This window comes from Trachinotus anak, unplaced genomic scaffold (assembly GCF_046630095.1).
Source record: "Trachinotus anak isolate AG129_WGS33_773 ecotype Australia unplaced genomic scaffold, CSIRO_AGI_Tana_v1 ptg000018l, whole genome shotgun sequence".
In the NCBI taxonomy this organism is placed as follows: Eukaryota; Metazoa; Chordata; class Actinopteri; order Carangiformes; family Carangidae; genus Trachinotus; species Trachinotus anak.
In genome coordinates, this window is record NW_027273869.1 from 14,949,534 (window position 1) to 14,967,324 (window position 17,791).

Below are 17,791 nucleotides of genomic sequence, written 5' to 3' on the forward strand. Positions count from 1 at the left end.
TCCCCTGATAGGTTTGTGGGGAAAAACAGGGGGTCCTCCTGTACTCCCAGAGAACAAAATCTGCTTTGGATTACAGTCAAGTATGAGGGTATGTTGCTCATATGAGTGTGCAGGCTGCTCCGGAGGGCTAGGACATATGGCAGAGCTTTAACTGTGAGAAGAGATAAGAGAGGAAGAGATGGAGGGAGAAAACAAGAGAGGCTTTTTGTGTCACATTCACACCACAGAACTCAGGTGTTGGTTTAGTCCTGACACTTGTAGTCATCCGTGCAAATCCACGCATCAGCTGGAGCAGCAACAGCAGGCAGCCCGTCACCATGGCGATGCAGCATCACCCCTCATCCAACTGCTGATTGGCTCCTCGACGTAGGGAGCGACCTCTCGCTCCCGAACATGTTTTGTGCTCAGAAGAAATCAGAGGAAACTCTGATTGAAGCCTGTTTGAAAGCTCAGAAGAAGAAGACTGTTCCAACTAGGACTGACTTCAAACAAGACGGGCAACAAAATCTGAGGCGGCATCAGTGTTTGGATGCAACTTCTGAAATCATCTCCTATGTACTCTAAGGCAGCAGGGGGCCTTATGCATGAGAGGAAGCATCAGAGGAAGGAAAACAAAACCTCCGCCCAGGAGGATTATCATAATAACTTTTATGCAGATTATCACAAAAAGAGGAAAAGCTCTGTTTCTGTGGTGCTGCCTTTCTGAGGGGTTTTTAAAAAAGGCTACTGGAGGTATCTTAAAATAATCCTCATTTGCTTACACACTTGCGAGTATCAGCTTTGTGCAGGCTTTGTTCTCACATCATCATACATTATGAGGCTTTAAGCCATTGTCATTACATTAACTTATATTCTTTAACATTTTCTTAGAAGGAGCACCCCCGTCTTCCTTTAAGAAAAAGTCAGCTGGAAAATTAAAAAGTTTGCAGAAAAAGAACAATGCTTTTCTCTACTTTTGTCTGAAATCAAACTGTTTACTTCATGCTACAACTGAATCCCTGACAGATGTGACATTAGTAACTAAGGCGAGCAGTCAATTACCCTCTGCTGAGTTTCTACTATTATTACATTAGGTTTAAATGAAGGTGTGTTTGACCTTGAACCAGTGTCAGCTGTTTTTCCCTTGATGTTGATAAAGCACTAATCATATAATAACTCTTGGACTTGTGTTTGGCCTGCTCTCAGAATAGACCTGAGCTGCTGCGCCTCCCTCTGCTCAGAGATGATTAGATTGTAAATTTGATCCTCAATCAATTTTATAGCGCTGCCTTCTTAAGGGACCGTCCCTAAATTACCTTGTGTTTGACACTGGGTAAAACTTTACTTTGCTTTTCAATAAACTGAATGAGAACAGCCTAATGGTCGAGGGCATCCTAGCGAGGAAAATAAAGGGTGGATTAGCCATTTTTTTCTTTTTTTTTCCCTGACTTGACTGTGAAGTGTGGTTTCTCCGTCTGTGCACCATTCTCTGAAGGAGGAGCGTGCTCTGTCTGGAGCTGCATTTTTAAACAGCCACTTTCATTCCCTTCATGTCTCAGATGAGGGGCATTGGGATTCCAATCTTGTAACCCTTGTTCCTGCCTCATTCCTCCAGTGTTCACTCCTTCTCCACTCTGCCTTGTTGTTTCAGCCTACACCTGAAAATGACAAAAACATTAGTGAAACAAACATACAGCACACATACATATATCCTCTCATATTATTATCTGATCTGATATCTAATGATTCTAATCATCTCATCTTCATTCCTCATTGTTTTCCTGTCATGTTACACATCCTGACAAACAAACAACACACAGCCACTAATGTTATTTGAAGTCTGAGCTGCATACAACCACCTGTCTCCTCTACTATTTGTTCCTCATTTCCTATCTTTATTCTTCCTTCCTCTCCTTCTTCTCCTCACTCTCATCTTGTCACTTCTTAATTGCTTTATCTTCCTTACCTCTCCTTCCCCCTCTCCTTCTTTATCATCCACAGTGACAACAGGATCATGGCATTGTTTGTTACAGGAGGTGAAGAGGGAAAGAAACAAGGGCGTGCAGGTGGTCTCTTTGTTTCAGCCTGGGCGGCCCAGAGTAACCCCAGTCAGTGTCTAAATCACAGGGAATTGTTGAGGCTGAAAACAGCCATCACCACATCCATTTATTAGCATTTCAGCACCACAGTGAATGGACAGCTCTCTGTAAGAATTACACTGTTAACAGGGACGTTTGGCTCCTTGCTAAATTGATGTCAGTTATGTTTTGAAATGTGCATTGTCCATTATGCTGAAAGGTTTAGATTTAGTTCACAAAGTTAATGCTCTCATGTTTTTGATTGATGAACCATATGTTAATTTCCAAGGACATTTCCTGGAAGTATTTGGTAATTGTCCTTTCCAGCAAAGTTACCATGAAATGAAACTTTCAAAACTTTTAGAAAAACTATAGTACCTTTTTAAATCTTTTTTTTTACATTTTTATCAAGAAAGTAAGAAAGAAACTTGTATTTATTTAATGGAGCTGTTTGTAGGTTTTTTTATTGCTACATCACCAGGGCAGAATAGATGCAACACTGACTCTGTATCAGAAAGTGACGAGGCAGCCCAACCAGGCTGCAGCTGGCTGGTTAGCATTGCTAACGTCACTGGAAGAAAAGATAGAACAAAACGAGTTAACATTGCCGTTTCTTTACACCACTGGAGACAGCTCTTGGCGAGTTGATAAAGGAAGTTTAATATTGAACTCGCAGTGTTTCTTCTAGACTGGTAAGTAAACAGCTGTTAATGGTAACATTGGTTATGAACCAATAGCAAAAACTTACAAATAGCTCCTTAAAATAAATAAATATATGTATTTTTAATCAATTAAATTTCTCTTTCTATATTTTTAGTTGATTGTTGACGTTTGCTTCATGTTTCCTCTTTCATTAAAGTAGAGAGATGGATTGATGACATTTCTCCTGTAATTATATGACACAATTAATATTTTAGTCTATCATCAAACCTATTTTACACACATGACCTAGGTAGCATTACTATTTAATGCGAGAGCTGATGTGCTTTCATCTCCTGGCTTTTTAATGAAGCGCTGAGTGAAGCATGTTGCTGACGTCAGTGTTAATAAAAATCCGAGATAATATACTGTGGATTTCATGGACTGAGTACACAGTCCATGATTATTTTTATTATTATTTTACATTTATCTTGCTCCCAGCAATATACTACTCATTGGTACACCGTACACACTGTTAGGGTTCCTTTTACTACACTATAATCCTGCTATTTAACATGCTACACAGAGGAGAAACTGTTATTGAGGTGCCGTTTTAGTTGATACAGAGCTCATATTCGTTTTCCCATTTTCTCAAATTTTATGTATCATGCAACATGTGACTCTGTGAAACCTAGAGACTGGAAGTGAAGCGACTTGACAGCAGCCCATTAATCAGCTGTGCCAGTGATCGATAGCACAGACAAACCCTGTGAATCAGCGGACCTAATACAAGAGGTGTTAATGAGGATGGTATGCGGCAGGATTCGTGTTGCAAATAATACTCCCTTCCCTCTGCCTTATCTCTCAGCTTACACACACACAAACACACACATACACACACACACGCCCAAACACATGCTCACTCAGTCCTCTGAGGAGCAGAAGGGATCAGGGCAGGGGGGTGGAAAGAGAGAGGAGGGGGAGGTATTTTGTCCTCATACCTTCTTGCATCTGCCAGTTTCCGCCCCAATTAACTCCCATTAATATAATTTGCAATGGTCCACCTTGATGGTGATGCACAATGCATACAGTATGAGCTCTCTGCTTCACTCTTTGTATCTCCAGCCCTGCACCACACATGCACATACACACAAAAACACACACACACACAAACACACTTGCGCATGCACTCACACTCAATAACCGTGACGTTTAAAGAAACATGAATCGCACAAAGTCGACAGCTACAGCTGGGCCTGTGAAACACACCATAATAATGAGTGGCTTGATGTGTGTGTGTGTGTGTGTGTGTGTGTAATACCATGTGGAAATTGGACACAGGAGTTTAGATTATGACACCTCCTCTTCTGATTGTCCCTGGGGTCGCTGCCAACAGCTGTCAGATGGGAAACCTTCAAAGAAAGAGAAAGGGTGTTGAGTATATTCGAGTATGTGTGTGTGTGAAGAGAGAGAGAGAGAGAGAGAGAGAAAGAGAGAGAGAGAAATCAAGGGTTTTCAAAATCAGTTAGAGGATGCTTACGAAACTTTTTAATGGCCGACTTATTCTGTGTGACTGCTGACTCTCATGTGGTGAGATAATTTCCCTTTGAGTATCAATAAATAATAAGATGTGTGTAATGACAGGATATCATATAGTGAGCTGAACTACATATTATACCATCCTATCGCAGTAATCAGTTCCCTCAGCGCAGCCATGGAACATGTAGAGTCAGGAGGACTATGATGAGCGAGCACCCATGGGAGACAAGAGATCCAAACCTCCAACAGTCTGACAGCAGCAGCAGCAGCACACATTCCCCTGCAAACTTAAACACACAGATGTGTGAATGTGCTGCCTGGCAGGGTTTCAGTAGTAGCAGTATTTTCAGCGAGGAAAGTAAAAATGTATTTGTATAGCAGCACACAGAGGAAGTTCTAAAGGCGTTTAAATAAGACAAAGACAACATTTTAACATGGGCACGGAGTCAGTCAAAACAATAAAACAGAGGCAAAGTAGAAGAAATTCAGTTTCAAGTGCAACAGTGAAATGGCTCAAATCTAATAAAGGATATGTAAGTGCATGAGAGAAAATTAAAGTCACTATATTTTTATATAGTTTTTGTATCTTTCAAATTGTTCTTACAGTCTAAAGTTTTAATAGTTAATTCAGTCTGTGCTGCCTTTGTTCGTTTCTCTGCTGCTGGATGGCAGCAATGTCAGGAAAGTGGTTTCAACCAATCAAAGGCTCAGGAAAACAATAGAGTTTTTCATTTAGAATAGATCAAACTTGGACACGTAGTTGTAGTAGTTAGCTGTTAGTGGCGTTGTTGTATTTATAATTTCTTCTTTAGTGCTCCTCCAGAGCTTTCATATCACTGGAGATCTTGTAGATGTTTTTTCTGAAAACCTTGAGAACGTATTGTCCATGTAGCTCCAACTTTCAAGGTTCTACAGATCAAGTGTCAAGTATCAAGTGTTATGATTAGCAGCTTCAGAACAGCTAAATAGACCCCGAGGTGAGATTGTTTTGTCTATTTTCAAGGTGAAGAATAATTTTGAAGCTGAGCTTTCTTTAAGTGTTAAGACATGAAGCTGGAACAGGAGAAAAGGAGCACCTTTCTTTACGGATGTATACAAATGTCTGAAAATACCACACTGATTTTATTTTTACCAGATAAAATAACAGATAAAATATTGTTTTTGCTGTGGTGATGTAGAAGTGTACTCTAGTGTGTGTCAGTACACTGTGACATCACTGCTGGGTGTGGTTACTGGGGCAACAGAGCAGATTTTAAACCAGCTGTTTACAGCTGCTTTCTAGCCTGTTAAGTTAGTCTTTGAAGGATAAATTGACTCATAATTGTCACTGACCTAATCAATTGATCCACTGACCATCTCAACACTTTTATGTTTTAACTCATCTTTACTTCAGTTGTTATCAGCAGAAAAAAAGCAAAAGTGTATGCAAAACCAAACCAATCTACTACTGTCTAGGAATTCAGAGTATTTCCACTCCTCAATACTGACTTAATCAAAGAAAGAAATATGCACAACATAAAGCCTCCCAAGTTACCAGAGACAAGAGGGTGGGATGTAACAGTGTTCAGTTATTGACCTCCTCTTCTCTCTGCAGAGGAGAGTTTCTCTCAGGAGTCCAGAGTGAACTTTACTACCTACCTCCTCCAGTGTTTGAGTACAACAATCCTGAACGAAGTTTTCAGTCTAGAGGTCTGTTTTAAACATTTCGATTTTTCGGTTGACTTAAATCATTTGAAGCATTGAATGTTAAAAACCTGAATTACTCAGCTGTTTTATGCCAATATAAATGTAACCCTGAGCTTTTAGGCTGTGCGTTTTGAGAGCATCACTCATTTGAAGACTCAAAATGAGCTGACATGATTCCTTGTCTGAGGGTTTCATAATATTTTTTATTATTTATGGCAGGGATTGTGCATAGACTGCTGCTTTCGCTCTGTAGGCAGGCTGAATTGATGTTGAGATGAGGGGAATTTATTTATCAGGAGATGAAGTAGCTGATCCCATTGGCTTACCCCTGTTCTTACTGCACGTTATAGTGTAGCTGCATGCCATTTGTAGGATTGTTTGTAGCTACATGACATTTCTGTGCAACCCTAAAAACAAAACAATTTTGCAAATGATAAAAGATCGACCTCAGCCTACTTTAGAGACAGTTTTGGGGATAGAACTGTTTTTTGTCTGATCTTTTCTACTTTGCAGAAAACAACAGTAAAAAAGATTAGATTCAGTACATTTTTGAAAACAGGAATTGTTTAGGTATTGAAGATAGCAGCAGAGAAGATGATAATGGGATCAGTCATTGAGAAAAAGCAGAATTTTACATTACACAGTGTATTTGGCTTTAGTTACACATACATGTTTGCTTTTGTGGCATCAAACGTGCAGCTACTGGAAGTCAAAGCCTGAAGCACCTGAGCACAGAAACGGACATCCTCAGGAATTCAGATGAGAGTCAGAAAGTCAAACCAGTGCCTCTTTGATCTCGTGTATGCCTCTTCTACCCAGACTCTGCGGGATATTTAACATTTTCCATTGAGATGACGTGCAGTTCAGCTCATTCTATTAATATTACAGCTGAAAAGCCTGCAGGACCAGGTTGTTTACACAGGAGAGAAGTGTGTGCACTGTACCAAATCCTCTAATATGAATAAAAGGAAATCAACACCAATACACAGTGGAAGACATGGCAGAAATTTAGAGTTTTGTGTAAATGAAAAACCATTTCCTAAAGATCAGACATCCAAGTATTGTAAGGTAGTAAAAAAAACAGATGAAAAATTGAGGATAACAAAAAAAATGACATGTCTGATGAACACTTTGTCTCCATTGTGCAACAAAAGGCAAAAATGAGTCAAAAAACACATTTGCTACACGGTAGGGGTTTTGTCTAATAAAAAGAAATTTAAAGAAATGCATTTTCAACAGTCTGCTCCTGCTGCTTTAAACTGCTTTTTCTCCTTTGCTCTGAGAAAATTGATCTCCAAACTCAGGAAGGCAGCAGGAAAGTCAATAGACTCACTGCCTCCTGGGAAATGTAGGCGTAGGATATGGATTAGAGTGCTCTTACATCAATACTGGTTATTATTACAGTAGCTTGTTACTGCTGTTATTGGTACAATTTGTGAGGAGGATTTAACTTATGAATAAGAAAACAAGAGACATGAGAGAGAGGAGGGAGGGTACAGGCAGACACCCAGGACATCTCTGCTCATCCTCTGTCTCTGCCATGAGCTGTATGTAAAGGTCTCTGCCTCACTGCTGTACCACTCTCTCTATTTTGTCTTATTGTTGTGGCCACAAAGAGCAAATGGGAGAGGAGGGTAAGATGCCAAACAGAATGGGAGGGTAAGGGAGGGAGGGGCACAAGTCTCTGACATTTTCCGGAGATTATCCATCTGCTTAGTCGCTGGCAGCTCACATTAGTATGCGAACCTGATACACACACTCGTGCCTTTGTACTTGTGAGGACTCTGAATGACATAATGCACGCACTAGCTCCTATCATCGTAACTACATGCCTTATATGACGTCAGCCCTAAACCTAAATCTAACAACTATAGGGTGTAAAATGACTACAAAGAGATGCAAAACCACCACAAAGAGACACAAAAGGTGTAAAAATCAATGCAAAACTAATAGAAACAGATGCAAAGTGAGAATGATGAGAATGACTTGATATAAAATGAAACTATAATCAAATGGAAAAAGACAAAAACAATTAAAAATAGATACAAATGGCCACAAAGAGAAATCAAATGAGTAAAAATAGATGCAAAATGAACACAAGGAGCTCAGTCCTCACCTGTCCAGTTTTGGTGAGCCTGTGGCCACTGCAGCCTCTGATTTCTGTTCTTGGCTGACAGGAGTGGAACCCGATGTGACTTCTGCTGTTGTAGCCCATCTGCCTCAAGGTTTGATATGTTGTGAATTCAGAGATGCTTTCCTGATCACCACAGTTGTAGTGCAGAGTCATTATCTGAGTCACCATAGCCATCAGCTCCAACCAGTCTGGCCGCTCTCCTCTGACCTCTCTCATCAACAAGGTGTTTCTGGCCACAGAACTGCTGCTCACAGGATGCTTTTTGTTTTTGGCTCCATTCTGAGTAAAAGCTTTAGAGACTGTTGTGCATTAAAATCTCAGGAGATCAGCAGTTTCAGAAATACTCAAACAAGCCCATCTGACACCAACTATCATGCCACAATCAAAGTCAGTGAGATCACAAGTTTTCTGATGTTTGATGTTAACGTTAACTGAAGCTCCTGATCTGTATCTGCACGATTTTAACATGCAATTTTCCCTGTTCCCCTAGTTTTAAAGTTGTTCAGCTCACCATATTTCACTGTCTGAATCAAATAAGAATCTGTATGAGCTTGTTCAATCTCTCTTTTATGTTTACACTGAGTCTTTTAATCCAACATTTCATGTTTTTACAGCTGCAGCATCATACCTGCTTGACCCATGCAAGGGACTAATGCCAAAATTTTGAAAAAAAGATCAAAAATCATGGGTCCTGCAATTCTCTTGAACCCTGCATGCCCACTTCTTTAAGACTCCACTCCCCTGCAGGCTTTCTGTTAAAAATCTGGGTTTTTATCTCAGACTTTTGAAAGCTACCCTAAAGCCACAGATATCAGATATCATGTGTGAAATTCGTGGAGTGCCCCTTTAACCTTAGTCTAACCCTAGATCTTAACCATCAAACATCCATTTCATCCTCCCTTTCCAAAAACGTCCTCACTTTCATTATCTAAAACTCAAATTGGCCATCACAAAGGCACAACCCAACTGACAATCTGACTTAGCAGCATTGTCAACAAATAAATACAGACCTCTGAGACCCATAGATGATTTGATTGCCTCGAATGACTGTGAGTGAGTGTGAAAGAGAAAACAGCTCCCTGGCAGCAGAAGTGTTGTTAGATGACTCCGCTCTCTAACAGCTCAGTCTGTCATTGTCAGCCATGCAGCAGAAGGCTAATGAAGGCGGCGTGAATCACCACATGGTGCTGTGACATGTGGTAACATATTCTGTCCTTCTGCCTTCTACTTCTTCACCTCTCTGTCCTGTCTCTGCACTGCTGTCACCTCTTTCCATTTTACTCTCTTTTTTCTGAATTCTCTAATATATATTTTATTTCTCATTGAGCAGTGGTTCCCAGGCTTTTTTGCTCTGACATAGCACCAGTGCTGTGTCAGCTGTGTTACAGTCATTTTTAATACAACTGAACTGTCAATATTTAAGTTTGGTTGAGCTTGTACTACTACACCCACTACAACATGGATTGGCAGCTTTAAGTTTCAAGTTTCCATTATTTTAAGCTAACTATTTCAGTCTCTTTCAACTGTTTATTCATTTCTTTTCACTATTTCATCTTTTTTTCATTACTTTTAGCTATTTCTACTGTTTATTGATTACTTTTAAACTGTTTGTTCATTATTTTTAGCTAACTCAACTGTTTATACAATAATTTTAGCTATTTCAGTTTTAATAATTATTCTTAGTTAACTATTTAAAGTGTTTATTCGTTACTTTTTGCAAACTACTGAAAGAGTTCATACATTACCTTTAGCTAACTATTTAAAGTGTTTATTCATTACTTTTAGCTAACTATTTCACATGTTTACATTACTTTTAGCTAACTATTCAATAGTTTTAAACATTACTTTCAGCCAATATTTTAAATAGATTATTCATTACTTTTAGCGAAGTATTCAAGGCTGTGTTCTTGATTTCAAGGCAATACTTTTAGTTAACTTTCAACAGTTTATTCATTACCTTTAGCTATGTCAAATGTTTTGTTACTTAGCTAATTATTTCAACTTGCTTACTTGCTAAGTAGCTAGCTTTTCCAGACTCACTTGCAATAAATTGTGTTATTGTGTTACAACTAATTCTTAATGTATTAACATTACTTTTAACATTAAGTTGGCTTTTTTATTAATCCAATCACAATTTTTATTTTAAATTGAGCTATCTCAGTTTTGTTGAGTTAGTTAATCTTGTATCCTCTAGCAACTGCTCTGGTGTAAACATGGAGAGTATCAGCACAGTATAGTAGGCCTTCTGTATATTAGTAGTATAGTATATCAGTATTAGCAGTCAGTGACATGGGCAAACCATAACCTGAATCATCATGAATAAAATTACAATAAATAAAAATGTCTTAAAATCTTTAACTTTAAGCTTAAATTGTGACTGATACTCCACACCAACTCCCCTAAGCACAATGTTTTTACACTTAGTACTGTACCCTTGATAACTTATGCATTTTTTATAAATACTGATGTGTTTTAAGTTTTACACAGTGTCCCGACTCTAGCATAAGGCCCTCCCTTGGTAGCTAACCTATTTTCTCTCCATCCAGGTACATGTTTGATCCTGGGTTGCATGATCTACCCAGATGGCTGGGACAGCGACGAGGTGAAGCGGATGTGTGGCGAGCAGACAGACAAGTACACACTGGGCGCCTGCTCAGTGCGTTGGGCCTACATCCTGGCCATCATGGGCATCATGGATGCTCTCATCCTCTCCTTCCTGGCCTTTGTCCTGGGAAATCGCCAGGACAGTCTAATGTCTGAGGAGCTGCTGGGAGACAGTAAGACCACACACGTCCTCATACTTATGTCCGCTCTCACTCTGGGGCTGTTTTTATAGTTATGCCCTTTTGTTTATATTTATTATATATTCACAAAGGGAATCTTTAAACTACAACATTCAATGGTATGATAATGACCCTGTCCACAAAGCCAAAACCAAAAAAATGGTTTTCCCAGGTATGGAAGAATTTGACTTTCCCTGGGTTGTAGTATATTCCTGCAGCCAGGTTAAAAATATTGACATTTCCTTGCCATTTTGGAACGAGATGTTACATTTGCACATAGGTTTCATGGTAATTTATGGATGCTCTTTACCAGTGACATCTTGGTGCATAACAAAAACATTTTTTTTAAAAGCTGCAGTGCAATTAGAGATTGAGATACAGGCTAACAAAACAAAGCAAGTGCTACTGAACTTGTTAAGAAATCAGTCTGAGCACAGGCCTGAGTGTCTGCTCTGTCTTTGAATATGATGCTGATCCTGTCAAGATTTTATTCCAATCTGATACATTTTTGATCTTAATTTGCCTTTCTATTAAAACTCAATACAATAATGAGAGACTACACATCAAAGACACCATCTGATTTCTGCTGTCGCACCACACATCCCACCAGCAGCTTGAAATTAAAACGTCCCCTTTTTTCTTGCATAATTTCACATGCACAAGTTATTAATTTGCATACATTAGATGGAAGTTATACACCACCTGCACGGCTGCTTTTGCTCGCTTCTGTTACCAATAAGGTTTTTCTGTTTTTTTGATTGAACGAGATGACAACTGCACTTGGACCCAAAGAGAATGATTAAAATAGTGAAGAGGCAGGAAGGACGGGGGAATACAGATGAAGGAGGACGGTGATAAGAAGCAATGAGAGAAGCGAGAGAAAGATGGGTGACTGAGAGGAAGAATGCACCAATAGCAAGGGTTAATTGAAGCCTGGGGATGCTGGACAGAGTCATGAATTACTAATGGTTGTTTACACAGCTTGCTGCCAGCCTGTCTAAATGAATCACAGCCACCCTATCAGCCAGGACACAGTCGCCTCTTAGCTCATATATGCAAAGTGACTGGGAGGAAGGAGCCATTATCAACCTAGAGACCGGAGAGGGAGGACAAGACAGAGGAGAGGAGAGAGAGGGATAATGAGCGGAGGAAGAGGAAGACAGAGAAAAAGAGGCAGATGTACATGAAATATGAGCCCAAGAGTGAAAATGGGGGATTCATCAAACAGCAGATGAAGTTTAAATAGGATGTGTTTCTTATCTTGTCATTTAAGAGAATTAATAGTGACACCTTTCCAGGTTAAAAAAACAGATCAGAGGGGCGTTTTAATTCTGCAGCTGTAATCACTTTAGAGAACTGTTATTTTATGTAACGCTGCCACCTGCTGGTTAAAAATGTGAAAGTTATTTTATCCCTTCCATACTGAACAGGCTTCTCTTTTCCCACAGAGAGCGGTAATAATGCCATATAACTTCTGGTATGAGTAAAGCAGTCACACACACACACACAGGTAAGTAAGTTATTTGAGTGTAATGACATTGATTTTCATCATTAAATTGAAGCTACTATTACCGCACCACAAGTTGGAGTTTATCCATCACAATAAATTTTATCCTCTTAACATCAAGATTTCTCATTTTATTTCCAATAATTCCCTGAAAACTTGGTTTTAAATCTCAGAAAAGCTGCTGATTGAGAAAATAGGTTGAATTCATAAGCAATAAAACATTTTAATGCACTCATGGGTTTTGTTGCTGCAACTTTATTTGATCTGGTAGGATTCATGTGACTAACATTTCTGAGTCACACTCTGTTTTCCACTCACTATAAATCAGGTCACTTAATGATGGTGCCTTTAAAGATTGACTGAGGGGCATCTTGGGAAATGTCATGAAAGCCAGTGTGCCACCAACCTGTGATTGCCACAGCAGTCGCTCTTAAACAAAAGTCAGTCTTGCTTTTTATTTTCTAATACTACTGCCACTACCACCACCACGTTATTATAATCATACACTATTCGCGTTCTTCAGTCCAGTTACACCCCATTTAAATCTATTACCATCCAGTTTTCCCCTTTTATTTCCCCTCAAGTAAATTTTAAGGTTGAAGAAACATCATTAAATTCTACACTGTTTGACTGTTCAATTACATTTTCTGTCAATTTTATGTCTCTATATGATGATATAAATATTATTATGAAACATTCTCTTCTCTCCCAGGAATATAATCCTGGTGGAGAAAAAAATCCTCAGAATCAGCTTTTAAAACACCATCAAGTGCAATTCATGGTTAATTGTGGAAGGTAAACTCCTCAGGTTGTTAAGAAACAATACCTGAGAGAATAATAATAATCACTCCAGTAATTATTATAATAATGCTTAATAATTGCTTTCCCTATCTGAATATGCTTGTGTTGGTTAATGTAGCTTAATCAATTTAGCAAATGCTGTATTAATATCTACTTATTAGAACAGGGAGACATCTTAGAGTCAACATTTGCTGTTACCGTTGCATGATCATATTAAGTGAATAATCACTGTTTGAAAGCATAAAAGTGTGATTGTTTTCAAAAGCTTAAATTAATTTGTATAATAAGTTTTTTATGTGGGAGAGAAATACTCCACTGGGCTTCCACCTGCTCTTAAATTTCTAGATAAAAATTTTAAATTAAAACCATAAAAACCATTACAAGAGTGAAAAACATGGAAAGCAAAGATGTTTCAGGCTATTTACTAGTCTTGCTCAGTTAGATGAAGTGTAGACCAGGGGGATTAACTGATCCACCGTTATAAACTACATTTATTCATGCAGATTCTACATTGTCGTTCTTGCCTGTAGGTCTTGCTGCCTAGACGTGATGTTACTTCAGGATCCAGCTTCTCTCTCCTGGTCCAGCTTGTGGCTGGGATGCAGAGCTGATATGTGAACAGATCAAAGAAGAAGAGGAGGAGGAGGAGGAGGAGGTCTGGAGGAGGCCACACAACCTTGTGGCGGAGACCAGGATGCCTCTTGTCCTCCCTGAAAGCTCCCTCTGTAAAATAGCCTTCTCAGTCATCTTAAACTGCTTATTTTTGCAGGATGAATTTTCAAAAAGACATTTTCTGAGTTAACCTGTGTTGGTATGTCACTGCATCATCTTACCCAAGCTGGTCAGACTGAAATGTTCTCCATGTGGATGTGAGGAAGGCTGCCGGAGTACACGTTCAGCTGTTTAAAAAAAAGAAAAAGAAAAAAAAAAAAAAGAATAATCTGAAAGACCCTTCATGTAGTAAATCGGCTCCAGGACTCGTTGGACAAACACCACGGTGTGGCAGCCGCTCAAACTGAATTAAATCAAAACAAATTATCCAGACTTTGACCGACACAAATAAGGACTAAACAGACTTGAGGTAAAAGCTGTCAGATCTTCTTTCTTATCAAGTCAACAAACTCCCTGCGTAAAGGAGTTTGGCTTTGACACTGTTTGACCTTTGATTTAAAGAAGAGGGGTGTCAGCAAAGATGTGAGGACTGATGACATTTCTAGGCTGGATAAACAAACTGAAAGAACAGTAATGTTTTGCTATAATTAAATGTTTGATGTGATAGAATCAATTAGAGGTTTTGCTGGTGACAACTTTGCAAAAAGAGTAAAAATAAAAGAGCACTAAATAGGAGAAAACATCAGTTGTATCAAGTCTATAATATGTGTAGCCTATAGCTATATGTTGATTATGTCTCTGTACTTTGTCTTGACTTTGAAATTGGTCCATTATTAGTGTGTGCCATACTGTATCTTGTAATCTGACAGTATTGTGGAGTACTAAAGGCCATAAGAAAAGTTAAACTGCACATGAACTGTGGCTGGAAAAGTTTGACTCTTGTATTGTTGTATCATTGTGTTTTCTATCATTTTTCACTGCCTCACAGCTAAAAAGACAAACACATAAAGAATCGAGTCTAACTGACATTAAGACTGTTAATGACAGAAGAAATAGACACCTTTAAAGGAAAAATGGGGTTGTTTGCTTACTGGCAGAGTTAATTCTCTAGATGCGAAGATGGATGCCGCTCATACGACCGCGAAGTTAGTAAGCTAGCTACAGGCCGGTTAGCTTAGCTTAGCTTAAGCTATCACTAGCCTGGCTCTGTCAAATGACACAATTACACTGTCAAATGACACAATTACAAAAATAAATAAATAAATAAATAACAAAATAAATTCCACATACCAACATCTCTGAAGTTAGTAAATGAACATATCTGGTTTGTTTAACCTGCACAAAAACCAAAGTGTAAAAACGACCGTTAGCTGTTCCGTATCGGGCTCTTAGCTGTTGAGCAGTTGCCAGGCAACTAGAGTTCAGTCAAGTTACTAGCTATTGTGTCCATGAAATAGTAAAATAAGCCTCAATAACATGGGCAAGTTTCATTTTTACCCTTCGCTTTTTATGCGGACTAAGCGACCAAAACGTAAGTTGGTTAATTAGTGAGCTTGTGCTGGCAGTTCTTTGTTACTTAAAGACAGAGCTAGGCTTCCAAGTCTTTATGCTAATCTAAGCTAACAGGTGTTACGTCCTAATTGGTAACCCATCAGATCTGTGGCCATGTTTTTACACTTCAGGGAATCTATCAAAGTAAATAAAACCATTGACTTCAGTTTCCCCAGTATGGGCCTATTAACGTAGTAAGTCTTGAATTTCATTGACAAAGGTCTCCATCCTGCCGTGGGCAGCAACGTTACTCATAAAATGTTTTTTTTTTTGTGTGTGTGTGTGAAAAATCTTCAGTATTACTGTTTCAAACCACTGATGTTAAGTAAAATTCACATGTGGGCCATAAATAAATAGGCGATTTTTTAATTGGTTAATCGTTTGGTTCATTTATCCATTCATTTCCTGCTGCTTATCCTGGTCCAGGTAGTGTTTAATGACAAATTAATGATATTATAAATCAATGCTACTTACTAAAGGGAGGTACTGACAAAAATGTGATATACATGTTAATAAATTCATGCACTTGTTTAATAGGCCTCATCGTCTCCACTGGTTTTTCACTGATGTCTTTCATACTTTGATCAGTCTGACCATGAAACAGGTACTAAATTACATTCTGTGCATTTACAAAGGAAGTGTGACCCTATTCAGATATCCAATTTTCCATTGTTGATCCCCAGAATATACACCTAAATCACAGCCACTGAAATTTGTGACTATGTAAATATCTACCAAAAACATCTACCAAAATAAAGCACGCAAATTATGTTGTGAATTTATGCAGTAGCCATTGAACTGAGACACCACCATTACTCCAAAAAGATAACACAAGAACTCTTCGTACTTTCCACCTCATGACCAGACAATGAAAATGTTGAACCTTTTCTGTATGGATCTGTCCAGATGAGCAAATGTGGAATCCAAGATGATGTGTAAATCGTGTGACTTAATAAAAAAAATAAATAGAAAACCAGATTTTCTGAGGATAGTGTTCCTTCTGTTAATATGATAAAATAATGTACTGAAATCAGCTCCCAAAACTGGGGTATAAAGTATTTAAAAGAAAAAAAATTACGTAAAAATCACTTTTTATCATTAAACATATTGGAAATATTCAAAGTGGGTGAAAACTTTGTGAGTAAATGGACAAAATTTGGTTCACTTAAATAAAGAATTCATGATGACTTTGAGCTCTGCGGTCATCTTTTATCGTTATCTTACATCTGAGCTGTAACAGCTAAGAAAATGTGTCCCCAGATTTAGATTTTCTGTTTTGGAAAATAATTTTAAGAGCAGCCTGAAGGTAGAGCAACTGCTGCCAAATGAGAGAGAGACCTCACATGGTGAGAGTTGGTTGTGATGTTTGTCCTTGTAATGAGACACAGTGAAGGGCAGGAGCAATATTATAATCACCGAGGACCCAGTGGATTCATCAACACCAGCAAAGACAGAAGTATCAGCACAGGCTCCTGGATCAGGGGCCATATGCTCCCATGAATCCTGACGGCCCACAGGGGGCTGGACACCTGTAAGAGGAGGAATTACAGTCTAGTCTCTCTGTTAGAAGAAGGTATGGGCTATCAATTAGTAATTTTGTTTTAAGTGGACGAAAAGCTTATAGACATTTTTAGTGGCCCCTTGAGGCTGTAACAATCATTACACACCAGAAAGCAAATTGGATGGATGAACTTTGCTATTCTTAGATCAGAGCCACTAGTCGGGCAGAAGAGTGGAGCCTGAGGAAAGGCCATGCCTCCTAAATCACCAAACAGAGTGTATCCTCTGTACGGTGGCCATTTTAGGATGTTACAGACTCAGCCAATCAAGCTCCGGTGTGTGTTGTCAGACCAGGCTTGGCTGTCATCTGTCCTAACTGTACTTTGAGCTGAATAGATGTCAGCTGCAGTTACCATTCAGCTCCTTGACAGCCACAACGCTGATATCATACACACGTGGACTGACATTTATGTTTATTATATATTCATTTATTTATCTTTAAATATCAAAAAGTGGTGAAAAATGCATGTTAAAATTCCCTTAAGCCCAAAGAACATCAGTGGTATAAAATGAAAATCAGCTGTTTCAGCTGTTCAACCTTGACTGTGCCTCACATATTTCCAATTCCAGTCTTACCCGTCAGTGATGTTATTAAAATTCTTCCTCCTGTCCTTCTCTATTCTAGTTCATTTTCTCTTTACTTTGATGTATGCTTGATTTATTTATTTATGCAGTTAACCAAGGTTGATCATTACAATTTAATCTGTAAGATAACAACTGAAAGTGTTGAAAAAATATCTGCACACTCTCATCTTATTCCCAATTCTTCTAATATTCATCTTGTTGTCATGTCCAAGAGCAACAACGGAGGAAATGGGAGACACCAGTTTGTGTGTGTCTGTGCATCTGTCCAAGATGATCCAGATTAACTAAGAGTAGTTTGGATATCTACAACAAATTTGTTGTGACCAAGCAGATTCAG

The 17,791-nt window shown here is 38.7% G+C and overlaps 1 protein-coding gene and 1 long non-coding RNA gene across 10 annotated transcripts in view; one reads left to right on the plus strand and one right to left on the minus strand.

Moving 5' to 3' along the window:
* The window catches only part of lhfpl3 (LHFPL tetraspan subfamily member 3), a 36,453-nt gene extending 20,605 nt beyond the window's left edge, over positions 1-15,848 (plus strand). For 2 of the 3 annotated variants that reach the window (XM_071502980.1, XM_071502979.1), the window contains 2 exons: positions 10,602-10,832; positions 12,287-15,848. In XM_071502980.1, coding sequence (XP_071359081.1) covers positions 10,602-10,832; positions 12,287-12,309 — 254 coding nt within the window. In that variant the 3' untranslated portion in view covers positions 12,310-15,848. Of the gene's footprint in view, positions 1-10,601 lie in introns of all 3 variants that reach the window. The other variant, XM_071502978.1, reaches the window with a different exon arrangement.
* Positions 723-15,188, minus strand: LOC139635546 (uncharacterized). Of its 7 annotated transcripts, none has more exons than XR_011694245.1 (10): positions 15,049-15,188; positions 14,850-14,964; positions 13,980-14,045; positions 13,671-13,869; positions 10,583-10,819; positions 8,038-8,345; positions 6,591-6,646; positions 4,375-4,522; positions 4,018-4,108; positions 723-1,637 (listed from the first exon to the last, which is right to left on the minus strand). It is a non-coding gene; the product is annotated as an uncharacterized lncRNA (long non-coding RNA). The 7 variants fall into 7 exon arrangements; XR_011694246.1 differs by having other exon boundaries at positions 6,591-6,743; XR_011694247.1 differs by lacking the exon at positions 6,591-6,646 and having other exon boundaries at positions 4,375-4,515.
* Positions 15,849-17,791: the final 1,943 nt, after the last annotated feature.